Here is an 18168-nt window from a genome sequence, read left to right on the forward strand (position 1 = left end):
CATCAGCGAGCAGCAGCAGTTCCACCTCTGACAACACTCTGTTCTGGTCCACTGTGCTACACACATATATATATGCACATGGTCGAGCACACTCTAATGCAAATTGTTGGCCTACGGACACACGCATGGAGATAATGCACATTGCTCTCTTTTCTTTTTTCTTTCTATTTCAGTCAGGCTGCAATGAATCAATATGTTGATGTCCTTCCCCTGTGTCCCACCAATCAAAAGTCAGTCCAATAAACTTCTCAACGTTGTTTTTTAGTGGATGGCGATGGGAGGTTGGTTATTGCGAGTATGTCTGAGGACGTGCCTCTCTTCCAGCTCATGAGGAGTTTGGAGAATACAGTTCTGTATTTGTTTACACTGAGGTACTATAGCTGACAACTATTACCACGAGTGCTATTTCTTCCAAAAAAGGGTGGCTGCTCTGTGGCACCACGTGCTCCCTCTCACAAGTCATTCTTTGTACTGATTTGGATTTGAGAAGTGTAGTTGTTGAGTAACTGTAAAAGCACTAACCTACATTGCCCATTTTTCCCCATCATTATTATTATTATTATTATTATTATTATTATTATATTATCATTATTATTATTATTATTATCACTGTGACTGACAACATTTGTAAACCATATGGTTTATGATCAATAGCACAAAAAAGTTCATTTTCATATTAGTTATGAAAGGCAAAGTATAGGCTTCACTGAAATATAAAGGATCGAATAGAAAGTCATGTTGACTGATTCCATTCATCATGTGAGCTCACTCACATGGCATGTGACTTGTGATAAGAAATATGAACAATTGCAAACTTCTTCACCATTTCAGTGTTAATGACAGAATCTGCAAATATAATTAATGCTGCAAGAAAACACAGCCAGAGATAGCAGAGAGCAGCTGTCATGTGCTATTGTTTTGCTGCCCGTGTCCTCCAACTGAACTTCACCAGCCAACACATTAATTGCTTTCACAGAATCAGGTATGAGGAAGAGCCATGACCTTGATCTTTCTCCCGGATAAATGATTTTTTTTTTTCCCAACCTGCTATACATGCAAATATATATAATGTGTTTGAAAGTGTGTGGTGAAGGAAGTAAACAGATTCAGATTGTCTCATTTTCTTGTGTGTTTAGTGGCTGATTAGCTGCCTAATTAAATAGAATGCTCCCAAGTTCAGAAGCAAACAGAGGAGACATCGACCCCATGACTTCTAAGGCACCCTGGGGATCATGTGAACAAAGAGAAGAACTGCACACTGTCCGATAGAGAACATACATTCTGATTTTGAACAAATATGTCTCATCAGGCCTCGATCTTCTGATGAAAGTTTGAATTGTCCTCTAATGGCTTTTCAACGCTGATGAATAATAGTAAAATGGCATGAGGAAGTGCATTTGTTTTTCTTTGGCTACTCCAGTTATGTGCAAAGGTTGTTTGAATAATGCTGTTCATCAGTTGGGGGACATAGATTTCACTACACTGGACAAAAAGCTTCAAAAAAATGTTTCTGTTTTCTTAGCTTGCTTTGCTCCCAATCCTGACTGAGATAAAAGTTATGCCAATTCACTGGTAGTGTACTGTACGCCGTGCCAAATAAAAACTATGGAAGAAAGAAATCAAAAGGAGCTATGAGTTCCAGAAATTTAGAACATAACAAGCCCACTCTCCAGTCAAAAGCTTACCCAAGAAACAAAGTACTTTTGTGTGACATCCAAACAGAATGTTTCAAGCGAGTTCCAGCTAAATCTTGGAAAGTAAAGAAATCTCTTTATTTTATTTTTTTTAACAGAGGCGGGGGATAACTTGGATGATACACGTTTATGTCTTCTTGTTTGGAGTTACAGAAGAAAATTAAACTCATCTCACGTCTCAGTTAGTAAATGCCATGAGTCTTATCAGGAAGAGGTGAAAAGAAATTAGTGCAGCAATGACATGGTGGGGCCCTAAATGATACTTTTATTTCACAAACATGAAAATGATGAACATTATGAGGCAATGTTAGCCCACTCCACTGCTAGCTGTAAACCATAATAACAATTAACGGAATGTACCTGGTGTCAATATGTGATTTGTGAGTCAAAACTGAACATAATGTTGAAACCATTTTATTTAACTACAGTGCAAAAAAAATTGCATAAAAATTGCAAACACTGCTATGATTAAAAACGGAAAGCAACATTATTTTCTTTTCAAACAAGCATCAAATCCCCCCAAATCTGCTTTCTCTAGATGTGGAAAGAGAACATTCGTCAACTACCAAAAAAAGCTGGGGCTAATAAGTGTATGGAACATAATTGTCACGGAAATTAGTTCATAGCTGTCATCTTCTTGATGAAGAAGCTATCAAAATCAAAGTGAATCATTTCGTGTAGAAGATTGTGTTTTGGAATTCAAACGGGCAATGCTTCAAAACGACAAATCCCCCCCAGCCCCCGTGCAGTGCATGTTGATTGATTCGATCCATGAAAACCTAATAGATTTAGCCCTCTGCGAATTTGGCTCTCATTAACCTCGCAGCATTTTCGTCTGAGGATGCATTGGAACCATTTTATCCAGCACTCAAAGGCAATTCACTAGGTGATAAATCCTTTGGCTTATCTGGCTGCAGGTGACAGCACAGCAGAACACCGGACAGGCGAAGCCACAAACACACACGTGTGCACACACTCACACACACACACACACACACACACACGTGCACACACAAACACACACACACACACACACACACACACACAAACACACACACAGACACACGCTGTCTCTATGTGCATATTCCGCACTCTTTCTTGAAGGGGTTACCAATGTGACCTATGCCTGTAGGGAAAAAAAAAAAAAACGTGTGATCCAACCAGAACCAAAGACACGCTCCTCGACCCGAGTGATCATCCGCAACTGAAAAATCTTCCTCTCAGCCTTCTGCAAAGAGAAGAAAAGGAAGAAAAGGAAGAAGGAGAAGAAATCTGAATTCAATTACACAGTAGAAGCCCAGTCCTGCCCTCCGGGAATGATATCAGCACCATTTAAAAGTCTGATTACTCACAAAACCAATAACATTTTGACTCTTTGGTAATGGACCAGTAGATTAGAAAATTTAGATTACATTTAACTGCCTGTAGATTCTCATTAAAAAGCCACCAACTGGTTAGAAACAATAGGTAATTAAGAGTGTAATGAAGCACAGTAGCGTTAGCACACGGCGGCTGCATGCTATCCTTGTGGGACCCAGTCTTACTTTGCACTTATCCTGCAGCAAAGCTAGAACACCTTCTCGTTCGGGCAATATGACACATCTAATTAGATTAATGAATTTCGCCGGCGTCTCCTCGGGTTGACTGTGCTCCTCGAGGTGACAGTAAATCAACAGATTATATATTAGGGAGGCCTCCACGCTGGAGACAGGCCAGTGTAGGTCGCTCCCCTGACGGAGGCGCAGTGTTCGGATGGGACGCGACGGAACTTGTGTCAGCTTCACTCTTGTCAAAATCAAATAACTGCAAACAAATATGCTGCAAAACTCCAGATTAAATTTAGCCGAGTGAGACGTATCAAATTAAACATGGCTGACTATTGCAGGGGAGAGCGCAGAGTGTGTTGACAAACACAATTGGCTTGTTCCTGTGAAGTATTGCAACTGGCTGTCACTCTCATGACAGCACATATAATGAAAATCAAACGAAAGAGATTACACAAACGTGTTCGATAAGAGTTATACAGTGAGAGCACTAATGTTAAAGGTGTCTGAGGTTGTATTATTTTAAAGGAAAATGATCACGGAACTTTGGATTTCGAACAACCGTGACATCATGTCAGATGTCGGCCACTTATTGTTGTATATACAATATACTGCTTTTCATGTACTCTGCCAATTGTGACCTTAATACCATTTTCTGTAATATTGATTCTAACCTAGTCCTTTTAAGGCAAAGTCATTACCCCCATTTACACAACTTTTGTCAATTGTATTAGTTTCATGTAGTGTTGTCCATGTTTTATAGTATAACACTGTCTCCTATAGGACAAACCCCTAACTGCAGGAGCTTTACCCTTGGAACATGAAGCAAAAGTTATCAGAGCATTTCAAAAACCAAAATGTTCATCTTTTGAGTTGTTAACTGTAACGGACTACCTGTAAATGATTTTTGCACTGAATATGTAGAAGCGCAGTAATGTTATTACTCTTTATGTATACACGCTATTTCTGAATCACAAGGGGAAATATGTCTTGAAAACACTCATAAACAGTGTTGGTGCTGGTAAACACTTGAATGTTTGAGCCCAATTCAAACAGAAGAGGAATAAGAAGAAAGAGAGAAGGCGAGCAGATGGCCTGCTGCAGATAGACTTGCTGAGTGCACGGGAGGAGTGCTCTCTGAAGGACGAGCCCTCGTATTGTTGTGGCAGCAAGGGCTGCTTCTGTCACACAGCGTAGCAGGGGTCCCCAAAGACTTGGGTCTTATAGTGTCAGTGTCCCCCCACCCCACCCCGCCAGGGTCCTCATCCACCAGCACTGGCCTATTGTCACTGCTGCTTTTTAATTTCTCAAATGCAATCAAGTGTGACACAACCTGTTTACCGAGCATGTCTGCCACAAGCAAGAGGAGAAAGAGGGAGTGAAAAAAAAAAAAAAAAAACAGACGCATAAGCCAGGATCTCTGCACAAAATAATCCCCCATAATGCCGGAGAGTTTAGAAAAGGCTTTGCCAGCACACCACCGCCCCAAACTCCTTTTTCCACCTCCCTTGGCTCTTATGAAACAGAGGAGGGGGAGATTAAGGGAAGAAAAAAAAGAATGGGGCAAATCAGAAGAAAGCTGCTATATTGCTCCCACAGTCTTGTTTGGAATATATAATTATTGTTCTTTTTAGAGCTGAACAATTGGGATATTTGGGCATAAGCAACTACTAGATAAGATCTTGACGAAGGTGAGGATGAAGAGTACGGCTGGATATGAGTTGCAGTGTAAGAGATAAAGGGTCAAAACAAAATGACAGATCTATAGCGATGTCATCTTTTTTCCGATTAAAAAGAACCTCATCACTATATCTAGACACTTTTGAGGCCTTGTGGCCTTTTTCTTATGATGACACCAGTGATTAAGGTGTGATGTGGTGACCAAAAAGCTTATCGTAAATAAATCAGTCCAGTGGTCTGTGTACCGGCTGTTGAGTACAGAGTGTACAGAAATAAATAATAACGATAACATTTTTAGTTGAAAAGATCACTCTGTAATGTACGCTTTACATAAGTGTTCCCATCCATGAGTCATCAAACTACAGTGTGCAAAGATGAACTTGCTAACTTGCCAAAGATGAACTTTCTGACAGTCCTGAATGTTAAAATTTTCAAAACAAACACACAAACATCTCTGTAGAGAAAAAGCTCCCATAAGGACACTTTCCAATACACAACATCACTTTTGCTCGATCAAAAGAGACTAACTAACCCCAACGAAATATACAATATCCATAATAGACAAAACACCATATATTAATCCAAATATTTAAGTGTAGTTGCACCGTTCCGCTTCAATACTACTTCAGAGATAATATGAAAAATAATATGACACACTGCTTCAGTGTTAATTGCTTTCCGTCTCCCTAGTGGTCAGATGGCCTCAAGCAGGTGCTTCGTTTGCTTTTGCCTTGGCCCAACACGCATGCATGCAGGCACACATACACACAAACTCTTTTCAAAATGGAATAGGCCAGCCAAAGTAATCTGGAAGCTTTCAACTGCAATTAGTTAAGAAAACAGCGCCACCTGTTGGTGTCTCACCCCTCTAAGCTCAGGCCATTATGAAGGACTGTGGAGAAACACCTGAGCCGGTACATTAAATCATGTGTGTGTGTGTGTGTGTGTGTGTGTGTGTGTGTGTGTGTGTGTGTGTGTGTGTGTGTGTGTGTGTGTGTGTGTGTGTGTGTGTTATATTTGGCCAAGTCGTACAACCATGTGTGTTGTACGGCCTCCATTTGTAAAGAGGCTTATCGAGCATATGTGTTGGTATTGTGAGTGTGTGTTGTGGTGTTCCTCCTGCGAGTCCCGGGGCGCACCTGGCAGCGATGTGCACATTCTGGCAAGCAAGCAGCTGGCCTCCGGGCTGGTGAGGGCGTTGCATGGGGATGAGGTTTGAAAAGGGTGCAGGGGTCTTCCACGGACCCCTTCCCAACAGACTTGCATAGTGGGAGGCAGATGGACAGGCCAAAGCCACAGCCAGAGGGGCAAAAGGACCCAAGGGGCCAAGGGAGGTGTCTGACTGAGCTGAAAGACAAACACTGGGAAAAAAAGAGAAAAATACAACAGAATAATAATATATGGCTGACATTTTGACCCCATGTTTACTCTCTCTCTCTCTCTCTCTCTCTCTCTCTCTCTCTATATATATATATATATATATATATATATATATATATATATATATATATATATATATATATATATATATATATATATATATATATATATATATATATACATATATACATTTTCACTCTTTTTCATTGCAAAAAAAATATTTTAGAGCTATATATATATGTATATATTTTTTTTGCAATGCCTCACATTCATCCATTCATACACCAATGGGAAGCTTCTGCCATGCAGGGAAGGTCCACACTGGGAGCAAATTGAGGTTCAATGTCTTGCTCAAGGACACTTCGACTTGGGCACCAGATCGATCCCACAACTTAGGAGTTGCGAGGCGAACACTTTTAGGACAAACTAATAGATCGTGAAGATGAGCCAGGCGCTCTCATTCATACATCAGTGGTCATTTCATTTTTTTCCCTTCTTTGATTCCTCTTTATAAAGTCTGGCTGTCACAGTAAAAGGTCATGCCCAAACCGTGCCCACAAACTGAGAATACAATGGCATAAAAGTCAGAAAAATAAATAATTGTACGCTGTATTGGTAAATATGTACTGTAGATGTTATCCACCAACTCCAGTAGTTCAAAGAGTCACAGATGCTCGACTGTTTGTATGTTGACTCTGTGTAATTTGTTTGCACTAATTTGTTTTGCTCTACCGAGGGAGTTCCCCGGTTTAATTTAGCTTTGTTTGCCTCTTTTTGTGCTTCGCTGATCTGTTCAGAGACAGAGAGAGAGCGATAGCATGGAGGGTGGGCTCTTCAAAAAAGCCAAATTAAAAAAAAAGAAGCCGTGCAGATTGTTTTAAGCTCTGGCAGCCCCTTCAGGCCCAAAGGCCTCGCTCGCAGCTCGCACCTGCTCCGTCCCCGAGGAGCTCGCTACCTGATCCGTGGCCCTCGCTTTCTCCTTGCGGGCTGCCTGCCCGAGCGCCTCTTCCTTTTCTTTTCCTTTTTTTTTGCCTCCTTCTCACATCCTCCTCTATCAGTCCGAGCCCTCTTCTCGCTGCACCCACGACTCCTTAAGTTCCTGTCCTCCTTCTCTGAAACTTCTCGCCACTCGTCTGGCCTCTTCTTGTTCCCACCACCTGCTACTTCTCACCCTTTTAACACCTTTCTTTTGTTTTCATCCAACTTGTTCCTCACTGATTCCCGCTGACATTTTCTTTAAGAATGATATTACATTTTCTCATTTTTTTTTAATAATGGCCAATTGTTTAACCACTTGACGTAATTATGCCAGGTGCCCTCCAACTCATCTTGAAAACTTAGTTGTATATTTATATTTATATATTTATATATATTTAGATTATGTTATAGCCTCACTTTTTTCATAACAGTTAGTCGATGATGCACATTTTCAGAGATAGGCAGATAAGGTATTGACTTTTGAAAATTCTTCTTTCTGTATGTTGCCTTACAAAAGAGAGGACTTTTAAAATTGTCAACGCCTTTTATTGAAATAAGTCAGTCGACCCATTTTCTGACTACACAGCCACAGTGTGATCGATCAGTCTGCTCTACATACATCATGATACACTTTGTCACACATACAATATTTACATGAAACCAACAGAGAAGACACGGCTTGAGACATTTATATGGCTTGGTAGAAAGCAATCCAAATGAAGTAAGAGTTTGAAGGGGACAAACCACAGGACAACATGATGGAAGTTGTTTGCCTTTTTTCCTCTGTCCAACTCTTGAACTGGTTAGTTAATTAGGCTACAAGCCAGGGTTAACATTAAATTAATTCTATAGGTGCATACAATGTAGATGAACTTCTGAGGTGCATACTGTCGCAGTCCTTGGCATCAACATGCACCACTCTAAAAACATTTTCGCCATTTGAACCTAACAAGACTGTTTTAGTTCCTGTTGGAGGGTGAACGCAGTGCTAATGGGAGTTAGATATGGAAGCAGTGCGTTATAAAAGAAGCACAATGAGTTATGAATATGCTTGGGTTGATTCTTCACAAATGGAAGAGGGTTAAAAAAAATAAAATAAAACATTATCGGGCAATGAGCATCTTTCTCAGCACATCTCGCAATCAGGAACTGGAACCATGTGATTTCTCCCAGCCAATCAGGGGAGAATTATTATTAATAATATCGAGATATGATAAAGAATGACAATCAAATATATTATGAAATTAGTATGACTTACAGGAAAATCTTGCAATCTACATCAGTGATATACATCCAATCATTTTCTTTTTAAAGTGCCCCAAACTGAGAATACAAAGTAAAGAGAAAAAACATGAACAAAGGTGTACGCTGACCCTTTGCGTTTGTCACAAATATTTGAAAGTAACCTCATAGTGACAGTCCCCTTACAGTTATTTTGGTATCCTGATTACTGCATCCAATGAAGACTTTCCAACAACTGGTCAGTTGATGACATTCACACATCCAGAAACATTCACATCCACACAGAGGAGGTTTAAGTAACAAAAAGCTCTCTGCACAAACTGCTTTATGAATTCAATGCATTATAATCTGTTTGTTCGGTCCAATTCAACTCTAATGTCCCTATGCTCCAAGCTCTCATATACATAAAAAATAAAATAGTGCAGAAAATAATTTCTCTTTCAGGGTCAATAAATAAAATACTAACAAAAATATATATGCATTTGACACATAAGATCTTCTATGAAGAAAAATGAAGCGGCACTGGTGAACTGAAGCGCAAACTTTCAACCATGTTTGATTCAAGCACGGTGGCAGGACTATAGCTGCATTTAGTACAAGTATGAAAGTACTGTTTGGAGTAAGAAAATTGAGTATTAGTGGCAACAATGCTCTTTTGCCTTCTTAATGAATGGCTAGGTGCTATTGCCATCTAGTGGTCATTTTTATTAACTACAACCACCTTGCTCAACCGCTTTGCCAATGACCAAAAGCATAAAAGAAAGAAAGAAAAATAAAATGCATGGAACAGGCACAGAGATGCTGATCAATTCATTTCCATTCAACCAGTCAGCAAAGAAGTTCGGTCCTGTTTGAAATTTGACGTAGACATGCAAATACATGTGATATGTAGTCTTTTCATATATAAAAAGCCTACAAGAACTAGAATGATAAAATGTTGGAATGAGATTAAGACAACTGGTAAAAATGGACGCTGAACTTGCACAAACCCGAGCTGTTTACTTGTTGCTTATCTTCTGTATCACAAGACCACACAAATAAGGCAGAGACAAAATGCCACCATGACAAGTTGTGACATTTTGGGAAAGAACAAACTAAAATGCAAAATTAGTGGTTGAGTTTTCTTACTGTGCATCTCAATACCAACACTGTCCAAAATGGAAGCTGGAACATGTTGGGTATTCGAGACAATCTGAACAGCCATTCTGTTGTTCTGCGCTCAGCAGGCTGTGGTGACAGCTGTTCCATTCTCCAATCAGACCTCGTCAAACCTCCAGATCGGGCATCGCTTCATCCTTGAGCTGGATTTCATTGTCCGACCCCGTGCCCACATCCGAGTCAAATAGCGAGTGGTCAGAGCCGGGTGTGTGTGCGTGCGTGTGTCCGGCCGAGTGGCTGCTGGCGTCGCTGTCGTCCAAAGTGTCAGTTCTGGAGAAGAGCCCGAAGTCCAGCAGACCGGTCGGCGACGGCGTGCAGCGGCTGCTCTCGCTGTCGCCATCGTAATAAAGATCATCTACCTCCACAAACCATTCGGGCCAGAACTTCCTTCGCATCCGTTCACAGAACATAGCTAGGTTGATCAGTTCCCCTATGACAACAGATAAGTTCAGTTAAGATCTTAAGTACACAGAAGAACAAAAGTACCGATTTTTATTTCATTTTCTTTTTTGAATTTCTTTCAAATGACATTCCACAAACCTTTAATGAGTTGTTCTGGTCGCGTACCAGGCAGTGTCCACATGGCCTGAGCAAGATGTCCAAACACTGTGGCATCTAATGTGGATATCTTGGAGCCCATGAAATATTTTTTATCACCTATATTTTGGACGGAAGAGACAACCCCATTTATTGTGTCTTTATGTACACAGACAACCCCCCCACAGCCGTTACCCTTGAAAAGCATTTTTCTTTTCCCATTTGTAAATAATACAATCACCGGATTTGCTTGTATCTTATTATCAGAGTTAATACTATGAATGAATAAAGTTTCAAAGCACACTAAAAAAGTGCACGTTTTAAAATCCAAATTCAAAACTGATGCGCTAGTGTCGTTTTAATTAAGTGAAGAACATTGAGTTTGTTGGCCGTGGTGGCTCTCAAATGGCGCAGCAGCCTCTATCTACCTGCGTCAAAGCTGCGTCGGCCCCGCCCTTGAAAATTTGCACCGCGGTGTGTGTCAGAACTGAACTCGGAATGAAAATAGGACCTCTGTATGCCTCTAATTTTAAAGGGAATCAGAGGAGCCGCTTAAATTGTCTGGGAATCAGTTTCTGGTCACTCCCACAATGGCGCATACACCCCTTTCTACATGCGCCCCGCTACAAAAACACAGAAAAATAGAAACCTTCACTATGCGCACAGTTAGTCTGCACTTTCCACTAGATTTGACCCAGAATTTTTAAACTTGTCATCTCCTACCCAGCAGGGTGGCCAGTGTCCTCATGTCCTTCTCCATCAAGGCGTAGACTTCCTCCTCGGAGAAGCGACCGATGCCGTGGCCGTACATCTCCCTGCGTACCATGCTGCCGTTCAGGCGGCTCAGCAGCCATTTTAGTGTGTCGCTAAGAGGACCGCTCATTGCCAGAAGCTTCTGGGTTTCTTCCAAGTTGTCCACCCACTGACAGTAGGCGATCGTCCTGAAAAAACACAACATACACAGTGAAACAAATCCATGCAGTCATCAGTCACGTTTTATAGATAAACATATGTTTGACCTGTTCACGGTGGTGCCATAAGTCAAATCATTTCTGAAATTAACTGGATTCACTTTTTCATATACTGAGAATCTCAGGTGCCTCGCTAGCATCCTCTGGTGGAGATGCATCCAAACAAGGTACCTTGTTCAGCTTCGGAGCATATAAATAATGGGAAATATTGGTCATGATGAAACACTGCAGTACAACTGCAATAATTAACAGTGCTATACAATACCATAGATTTAGCTAGACCTCATCAATCCGAGAACGGAGAAGCGCTGGTAAATTTTACCACCTAAGTTGAAGGGGAGAGTTCTAGACTGATTTCAATGCAGGGGTCCATGTGACTGTTTTTTTTTTTTTTTTTTCAATGGAACTCAAAATCCCTGTCAGTGCGCTTGCGTGCAGACACTAACAAGATTAAGTCTCTATAAACATACAGACTTATATTTCCTCACACAGTCTTTGGATAAACAGATTAGAGACTGACCTTTTAGTTCAGTCCAATTGGGAGGCGAGACGTTTAGTACAATGGCATCATTCTATAGGTAGTCAGGATAGTCATGATAAGACTGGAACAAAACGTCTGCTCTTCTGCTTGCATGGTGGAAATTCGATAAAAGCATCTGGCTTGTTTTATAGTTGGGCCTGGTGACTAGAGGGGTCACACACCACTTCCTGTTTATCATCTTTGTCCCTGAGCGTATATGCTGCTCTTTCTTTGCAGATTTGAAAAAAGCCAATGAGTGCAAGTTATGTGAGCAAAATATATAATTTAAAAAAAGGATTTAGCGAAAGGGGCAGTGGGGGTTGTTTTTCTACACGCTTATGTAATTCATTAGTCCACTACAAAGGCTGAATCAGTCTGAGTTGAATGTGCACCCGACTGTTCCCCTTCAAAGAGATGAGTAAGTGTTTCGGAGAAGTAAGACAGTCTAAGAGGTTAAATAACATTTGTATAATTCTATTTCCAAAACAAACACACGTTTGCAGAAATGTTCAGATTGTAATATTTGCGAATCTGGGGGGAATTAAAATAAATAGAAAACTTGGAAATTGTGTGTTTCTTTAAAAAAAAAAAAAAAAAGTAATAATAATTTTTGCAGAAGGACCTTGGTCACAATGACCAAAATGAATAAATATTCAGTTGGTGAGTTTTATTTCAGGACTATGCAGGGCACATCCCCGCCCAGCATGCACTATTCATCCGTTTCCTGTAGCACATCACTCCAACAATCCCAGTCATGTACAGCCTGGTTTGTCACTGAGTGAGAACTGAACCAAGTGTGGAAGCCAGGCAAGTGACCCATTACATCATCACTGTCGTTTCTAAAATCAAGCATGCTACTGTTTCGGCCCTTCTGATGCATTTGATCCATCTGGGCACATTCAGTCAATACTCAGCTAAAGATACAATATTATAGCTATTGTCGGGGATTTTAATTTGTTCAAATAATCAGGAAATAAATCAAATATTAGGAGAAGACTACATTGAATATGGATATTTGCGATCTTCTATTAATATTGATAAAAGAACTTCAAGAACATTAAAGATGATCCTTTATCAAGCACAAATTTAATTAGGTCTGAATGTCCAAAATTTCCCAGAACCTCTAAAGCTCATAAACTCAGCAAATTCAACTAGGACGTAGCCTCAAATTAAGAGACAATAGTTAATAGTCTCACTGTGAACAGCAAATATGGCAATTCAATGATCCTTAGGAACATAAAACTTGTCCTTGACCAGAAATATCAAAACAGAACCTGAAGGATCAAATCATTTATACATAATAAATCCGACATTGTTCATTGTCATACAAAATACATGGGAAGAGGACCTTAAAAAAAAACAATTGAGGGGGGTGCAATGAAATTATTTTTCAAAATATTTCAGATATACTTCTTAGCCTGAATCTTGTTACACAAACAGCACCATGCCACAGCACTGCCCTTCCCTGACATCAATAATTCATCCAGGAGGTGAGCATGTCTAAACACGGAAACGGGTGGACAGAAGTAGCGAGAAATCATAAAATGAGTGAGAGGCATCAAGCAATGACCTCTGTGGATAGGAGGTCACTTTTTGAACAATACTGTGCACAACATACACTAGGTACAGTTCAGAGATGAAGTCAGCGTGTCGTGAGGCAAAATACACATAAATATATGTGCGTGTGTGTCAGTGGAACATCTAAGTAATGGAAAAACACTCAAGGCTTCAGTATGGAAAGTGAGTTCTGATAAATGGTGTCTTTCTCTAGCTAGCTTTTCAGCATCATCCAGCCGGCGCTGAGCCTAACTGCTTGCTTCTATTTGTTGAATCAAAATTCAAAGTGCACCAAAAAAAAAAAAAAAAAACGAGAGCCTTTGAAGACAACAAGAGCGCTTTCATTGTTTGGAGGCAGGAGTGTGTCAGTGCTGCATGGACACGTCACGAAATAAAAATGCGCTGTAAATACCGGAAGATAAGTTTTGATATGTCCTTTTTAAAGTGACAAGTGTGCCAAAGTTTCCATACTTCAAAGAGGACATCAACCCCTAAAAAAATCTTTACAGTAATATGTTGTATGTGGAAAAGCCTTACCAGTATAGATGTTCTTCAACCATTTTGGTGACCGCTCGAGACACGGCTCTCTCCTCCGGTGTGAGGTTGTGGTTGAGGTTGACCCCCAGTTTCTCTTCCAAGAAGTCAACGATAAACTCGGACCCTGAGACCTGCTCGTAGTTGTACTCCAGCCAAGGCATCTTGCCCTGTGCTGACAGTTTCCCATCAAAATAGTTCTAGGGAGACACAAAACAGTGTGTCAGAGGCCATCCATTGTTTTGTTGTTGTTTTTTTGCCGCTTATCCTCAACAATCCAATTCAACACACGTACAGTCAATAGAATTGTCTCCAAACAGGAAAGAGTCATTTTTTTCGAAGCCAAAAGCACAGACCTGATACGGCAGGTCCACCATTCTCAGATAAGTCTCTATTTTGAGGCAGAAAGGTGAGAGGCTGGGAACACCATTCTTTGGTCTGGAGAACTGATGGAGGATGATGGCGTCTTTCGAGTCCAACTCCTGCTCCTTCCTGCACACACAGTGAGAATTTGGTAGGCAAATGGAGCTCATCTAATTCTCTTTGTCGTTCCATAATATTGTCAGTCAGTGAGTATAATCGAACCAAATCAGTTTAATCTGTAAGCCGATCAATACTTGACTGAGTCATCGCACAGTTTTCAAGAATTCCCGTATCACTCAAGTCATGGAGTCATACACTGAGCACAAATCATGTACTCACTTTTAAGAGAGTGTTTGGAGGCTGTTCAGTCACTGTCATAATTTGAGGGTTTATTAGCATTGGTGATTTTTTTTTTATCACTTTATGGTCACCTTGGATGATAATTACCATGGAATCAAATGCCAACCAACAAAATCCAGACAATTTTAAACAACAATTTAGATTCATCCACCAATCTATTTTAGATGCAGCTTATTCTGATTAGGGATGCGGGGCCTATCCGAACTGACTTGGGGTTGGCGGGACGACACCCTGGACTTGTCTTCAGTTGGGCACGGAGAGAGACAAACAAGCACTCACACTCCCACTATTTTATTTGGGGTATTGAACCCACTCCGCAAGGAAGTCAGGCGACTTTTCTAGTGACTTAATTGCAATACAACTGATTTCATATTTTGCGTTTAAAAGTGCAATCCAGATTCCTGGACTAAAATCAAGTACCCCAAATATCACAAAGTGTGATACAATGCAGCCCCACAAAACAATCATAAATGCATTGTCAATCAAAAGTGAACTGACGAATGTAACTAAGTAGCTTTCATTTACATGGCATTTTTCTCAGAAAAGACTCATAACGTACTTCAAGAGTGATAATACAGTACAGTCCTACAGATTGCTGACATAGAATGGAATCTCCAGAAGGATCACTTTTCACTGAACCATAAAATGGTTTGTTGTGGAGTCATTAATATTGCATAGACAGAAATATTGACTGTCTACATATTACTCCACAGTTTGTGTTCTAACATGAGTTCCTTAAAGGGTTATAATATTATACTAATTGTGAGCGATGTTGTATGTTTGTTTTAAACAGCTTGTTGTGAAGTGAGATGAATTCACTGGAACATTTCAAATATTTGCTCATAGTCAAAGCGCAAAGCAAAGACAAACTGACTGAATGAATAATCAACCTCGGAAATTGGTTCTCTCGTATCTCAACACAGATGCCACTGTACTCATTTTAATTCTGGCCCAAAAATCAAAATGCTTAAGATCCAAATGGAGGCTTAGATTGCTCTGATGCTATTGGTTGGTTGCTGACATGAAAATAAACGTCAATTCACTTCTGGGCTGAGTCGGCTGCTTTTGTGTCGCTGTCCACTGCCCAGTGGTGCTGAAACAGTCACACAAAACTCAAACATTGCAGGGTTCAATGTTAACAGATCTACGACGTGCCCTCCACATAGGCTACATTACATTAAAAAAAAAACAATAACAAGAAGAAGAAAAACAGCAAGAACAACAACAACTGCATTACGCCAACATGACATCACATGTCCCAAACAGATGATGCTGGTAGGTTGGCTTCAGCCTCAGTGGGCTGCACGTGATTCTGCGGCACTTCTTGTGCACGGAATGCAAGGTTAAGATTATTACGTGAAAGTGAGATCCGAGACACTGTTTACACCGGATGCATTTATTCCTCTGGACCAGTCTAGCCTAAAATAATCCCGTAATTGCCATCCTAGCACTCTCCATTAATCTGTGGTATGCCAAGGACTGATCACATCTCATTACACATCTAAAGGGATAGAAGATACTGAACAGTGGATGTGAGAAGTAGCAACAGCAGGGGAGGGAGGGGGGGGGGGGGGGGGGGTTCATTAAAGGTCGGCCCGAGGAGGTCTTCGTTTTAAATACGCTCAGGTGGCGAATGGGCGGGCACGGGAGATGGCACATGAGCAGACGCGTGATTTATATGTTATTTAAATATATATTTCCCTTACTCGTGCCCTTGGAAAGAGGAAGCAGACAGGGAAGCCCCAGTGAGGAACAAAACAGAAAGCAAGAAACATGAAATGGTCAAATTGAGTAAATTTCACAAGAGCACTAATATTGAGGGGGGGGCAGGAAAGCAAAGGGATCGAGAATACCTGATGGCGAGCAGCTCGTGCAGGAGGTAGGCTGCAGCAGCCAGGAGGGCCCCCCCGGTGATGTAAAGGGTCTTCTTCCACCAGGAGTCGGAGCCCAGAGCTGTCATAATGCCACCGTAATCCTGCAAAGGGAAGGCGATGATATATCCATATAACGACTGCGGCTGCTCGGACACACACAGCCCGAGGGGGAGGCTGTGATTCCGCCCGAGATCCACCACACACGGCCGGGAAGAGGCGAAGCCAGCAGCCCAGTACATCCTCCCTCAGTCGGTCACAACCGGCCCTCTTCCTCGGCGCCGCGCTCCCCGCTAGGCTTCATGTACAAGCCGGTCTACGGCATGATAGCGAGTATGTGTTGGGGGGGCTCATATAGTTCCGCAAAACTAGCAGGAGTAAACACTTGGATTCTCCTTCCCCAGGTTGATGATTCTCATCGCCCCCTGAGTTCACTTTCCATTGAAGCGTCTGTCATCGTCAAGTCAAGGATGACAGATTGACTTCCGGATAACGTTTTTCAAAATACTATTTTAGTTGACGTTCATGTGTTGAATGAACAATGGACACCACCCTACATTTTAAACTATGGTGAATGACAAGACGTATGACAAAAAAATGCCATTTTAAATATGGACATGCGGTGCAAGAGCGCAATGTGTGCATTTTCTTTCTCCACAAAAAATATCTCGCTCTAACTTTGACATTATTCGGGTTTTATTTAGGTACTATGTTTGTCTGGCAATACATACAAAATATATAGTACTATCTTTCCTCAAATAAATGTCTATTTTATAACAGTACTTTATCCACGTGCATTAGAGACAATGACATCAGGTAATTTAGAACTCGCTCCTACTTTGAACAATTGCAAGTTTTAAAATTGCCCCGTTCATAATTGTCCCTGGTCTTCATTGCTTTTATTTTGGTATACTATGGTTGAGATCCGGTCGTAATGTAGCAAATAGAGCCAACTTAACACTGCCGGTCTATTGTTTGGTGAAGTGGAGGAGCTACCCCGCCCTGACGAGCCTGTTCATCCCAGTTAGACCAGTGGCCCACCAGATCAACTCAACTTATTTTGTTATATGGCCTGTTAAAAGTAGTGCAAAACAGCAGGTCATTCTAGGCGTGCTAAGTAAAAGTCTAATTCTAACTGTAGACAAATATTTGAGAAACTGTACATTGAAAGTTCAGCTTTCATAATTGCTTACTTTTGATTAAAACTAGTATTGTGGTCTGTAGTTTGCAGTACTTCAGATGCGTACATGAGCTTACTTTATATTTTAACCACTGGTTATATTTTTATTTACTAACTACGTTAGACATATGAATGTTGCTACAAATTCCCTTAAAGCTCTCAATCTTATGTAATCACTGAGACAAAGAAACTTCCTTGCAGAAACTAATATTTTAACTTCTGCAGGGTGACATATTATAAGGAGTATAAAGTATTATCAAAAGATTTTAGTATTGCACTCACTCGGCAGAATAGGAGGTAATTCATGTTGAAGCCGCCGACCATCGCGTGTCGTGAGAGAACGTTGGCCGGGCATGCCTCCAGATTGCTGCAGACAACTTGCTCAAATAAGATTTCGTCCAAATCCTTCCAACATTGTGGGCCAGTCAACAGGTGGCGACGTGTCTAAGTCAATAAGATCACCTTTTGGGAGAGCAGCGGGGTGATCTGCGTCGGTGTGCCATGAGTACCACAATTTACAGGCGCGCACCCGCGGCTTGAGTGCGCGCGCAGGAGAAAATAATAATAATAGGTGTCCAAACTTTTTTTTTTTGACAGAA

The 18168-nt window shown here is 41.0% G+C and overlaps 1 protein-coding gene across 2 annotated transcripts; it reads right to left on the reverse strand.

The window, feature by feature from the left end:
• Positions 1 to 7824: 7824 nt before the first annotated feature.
• faxcb (failed axon connections homolog, metaxin like GST domain containing b) lies at positions 7825 to 18103 on the reverse strand. 2 transcript variants are annotated; one of them, XM_085919172.1, is made up of 7 exons: positions 17852 to 18103; positions 16372 to 16493; positions 14152 to 14287; positions 13799 to 13995; positions 10937 to 11154; positions 10217 to 10333; positions 7825 to 10106 (listed from the first exon to the last, which is right to left on the reverse strand). In XM_085919172.1, the coding sequence occupies exons 1-7, from the start codon at positions 17891 to 17893 to the stop codon at positions 9784 to 9786; spliced, it is 1155 nt and encodes a 384-aa protein (XP_085775298.1). In that variant the 5' UTR covers positions 17894 to 18103; the 3' UTR covers positions 7825 to 9783. The 2 variants fall into 2 exon arrangements, with proteins under 2 accessions (XP_085775298.1, XP_085775297.1); XM_085919171.1 differs by lacking the exon at positions 17852 to 18103 and having other exon boundaries at positions 16372 to 16783.
• Positions 18104 to 18168: the final 65 nt, after the last annotated feature.

Source organism: Syngnathus leptorhynchus, chromosome 8 (assembly GCF_054491065.1).
Source record: "Syngnathus leptorhynchus isolate UIUO chromosome 8, UIUO_Slep, whole genome shotgun sequence".
Classification (NCBI taxonomy): Eukaryota; Metazoa; Chordata; class Actinopteri; order Syngnathiformes; family Syngnathidae; genus Syngnathus; species Syngnathus leptorhynchus.

What these genes read in the sequence shown, in the direction of transcription:
- faxcb (XM_085919171.1), bottom strand. Translation starts at nt 16,631, where the DNA reads ATGTACTGGGCTGCTGGCTTCGCCTCTTCCCGGCCGTGTGTGGTGGAT. An exon ending in CACGAGCTGCTCGCCATCAG is followed by an intron (nt 14,288 to 16,371) that starts GTATTCTCGATC and finishes CTGTGTGTGCAG; the next exon opens with GAAGGAGCAGGAGTTGGACT. An exon ending in ACCAGAACAACTCATTAAAG is followed by an intron (nt 10,107 to 10,216) that starts GTTTGTGGAATG and finishes CTGTTGTCATAG; the next exon opens with GGGAACTGATCAACCTAGCT.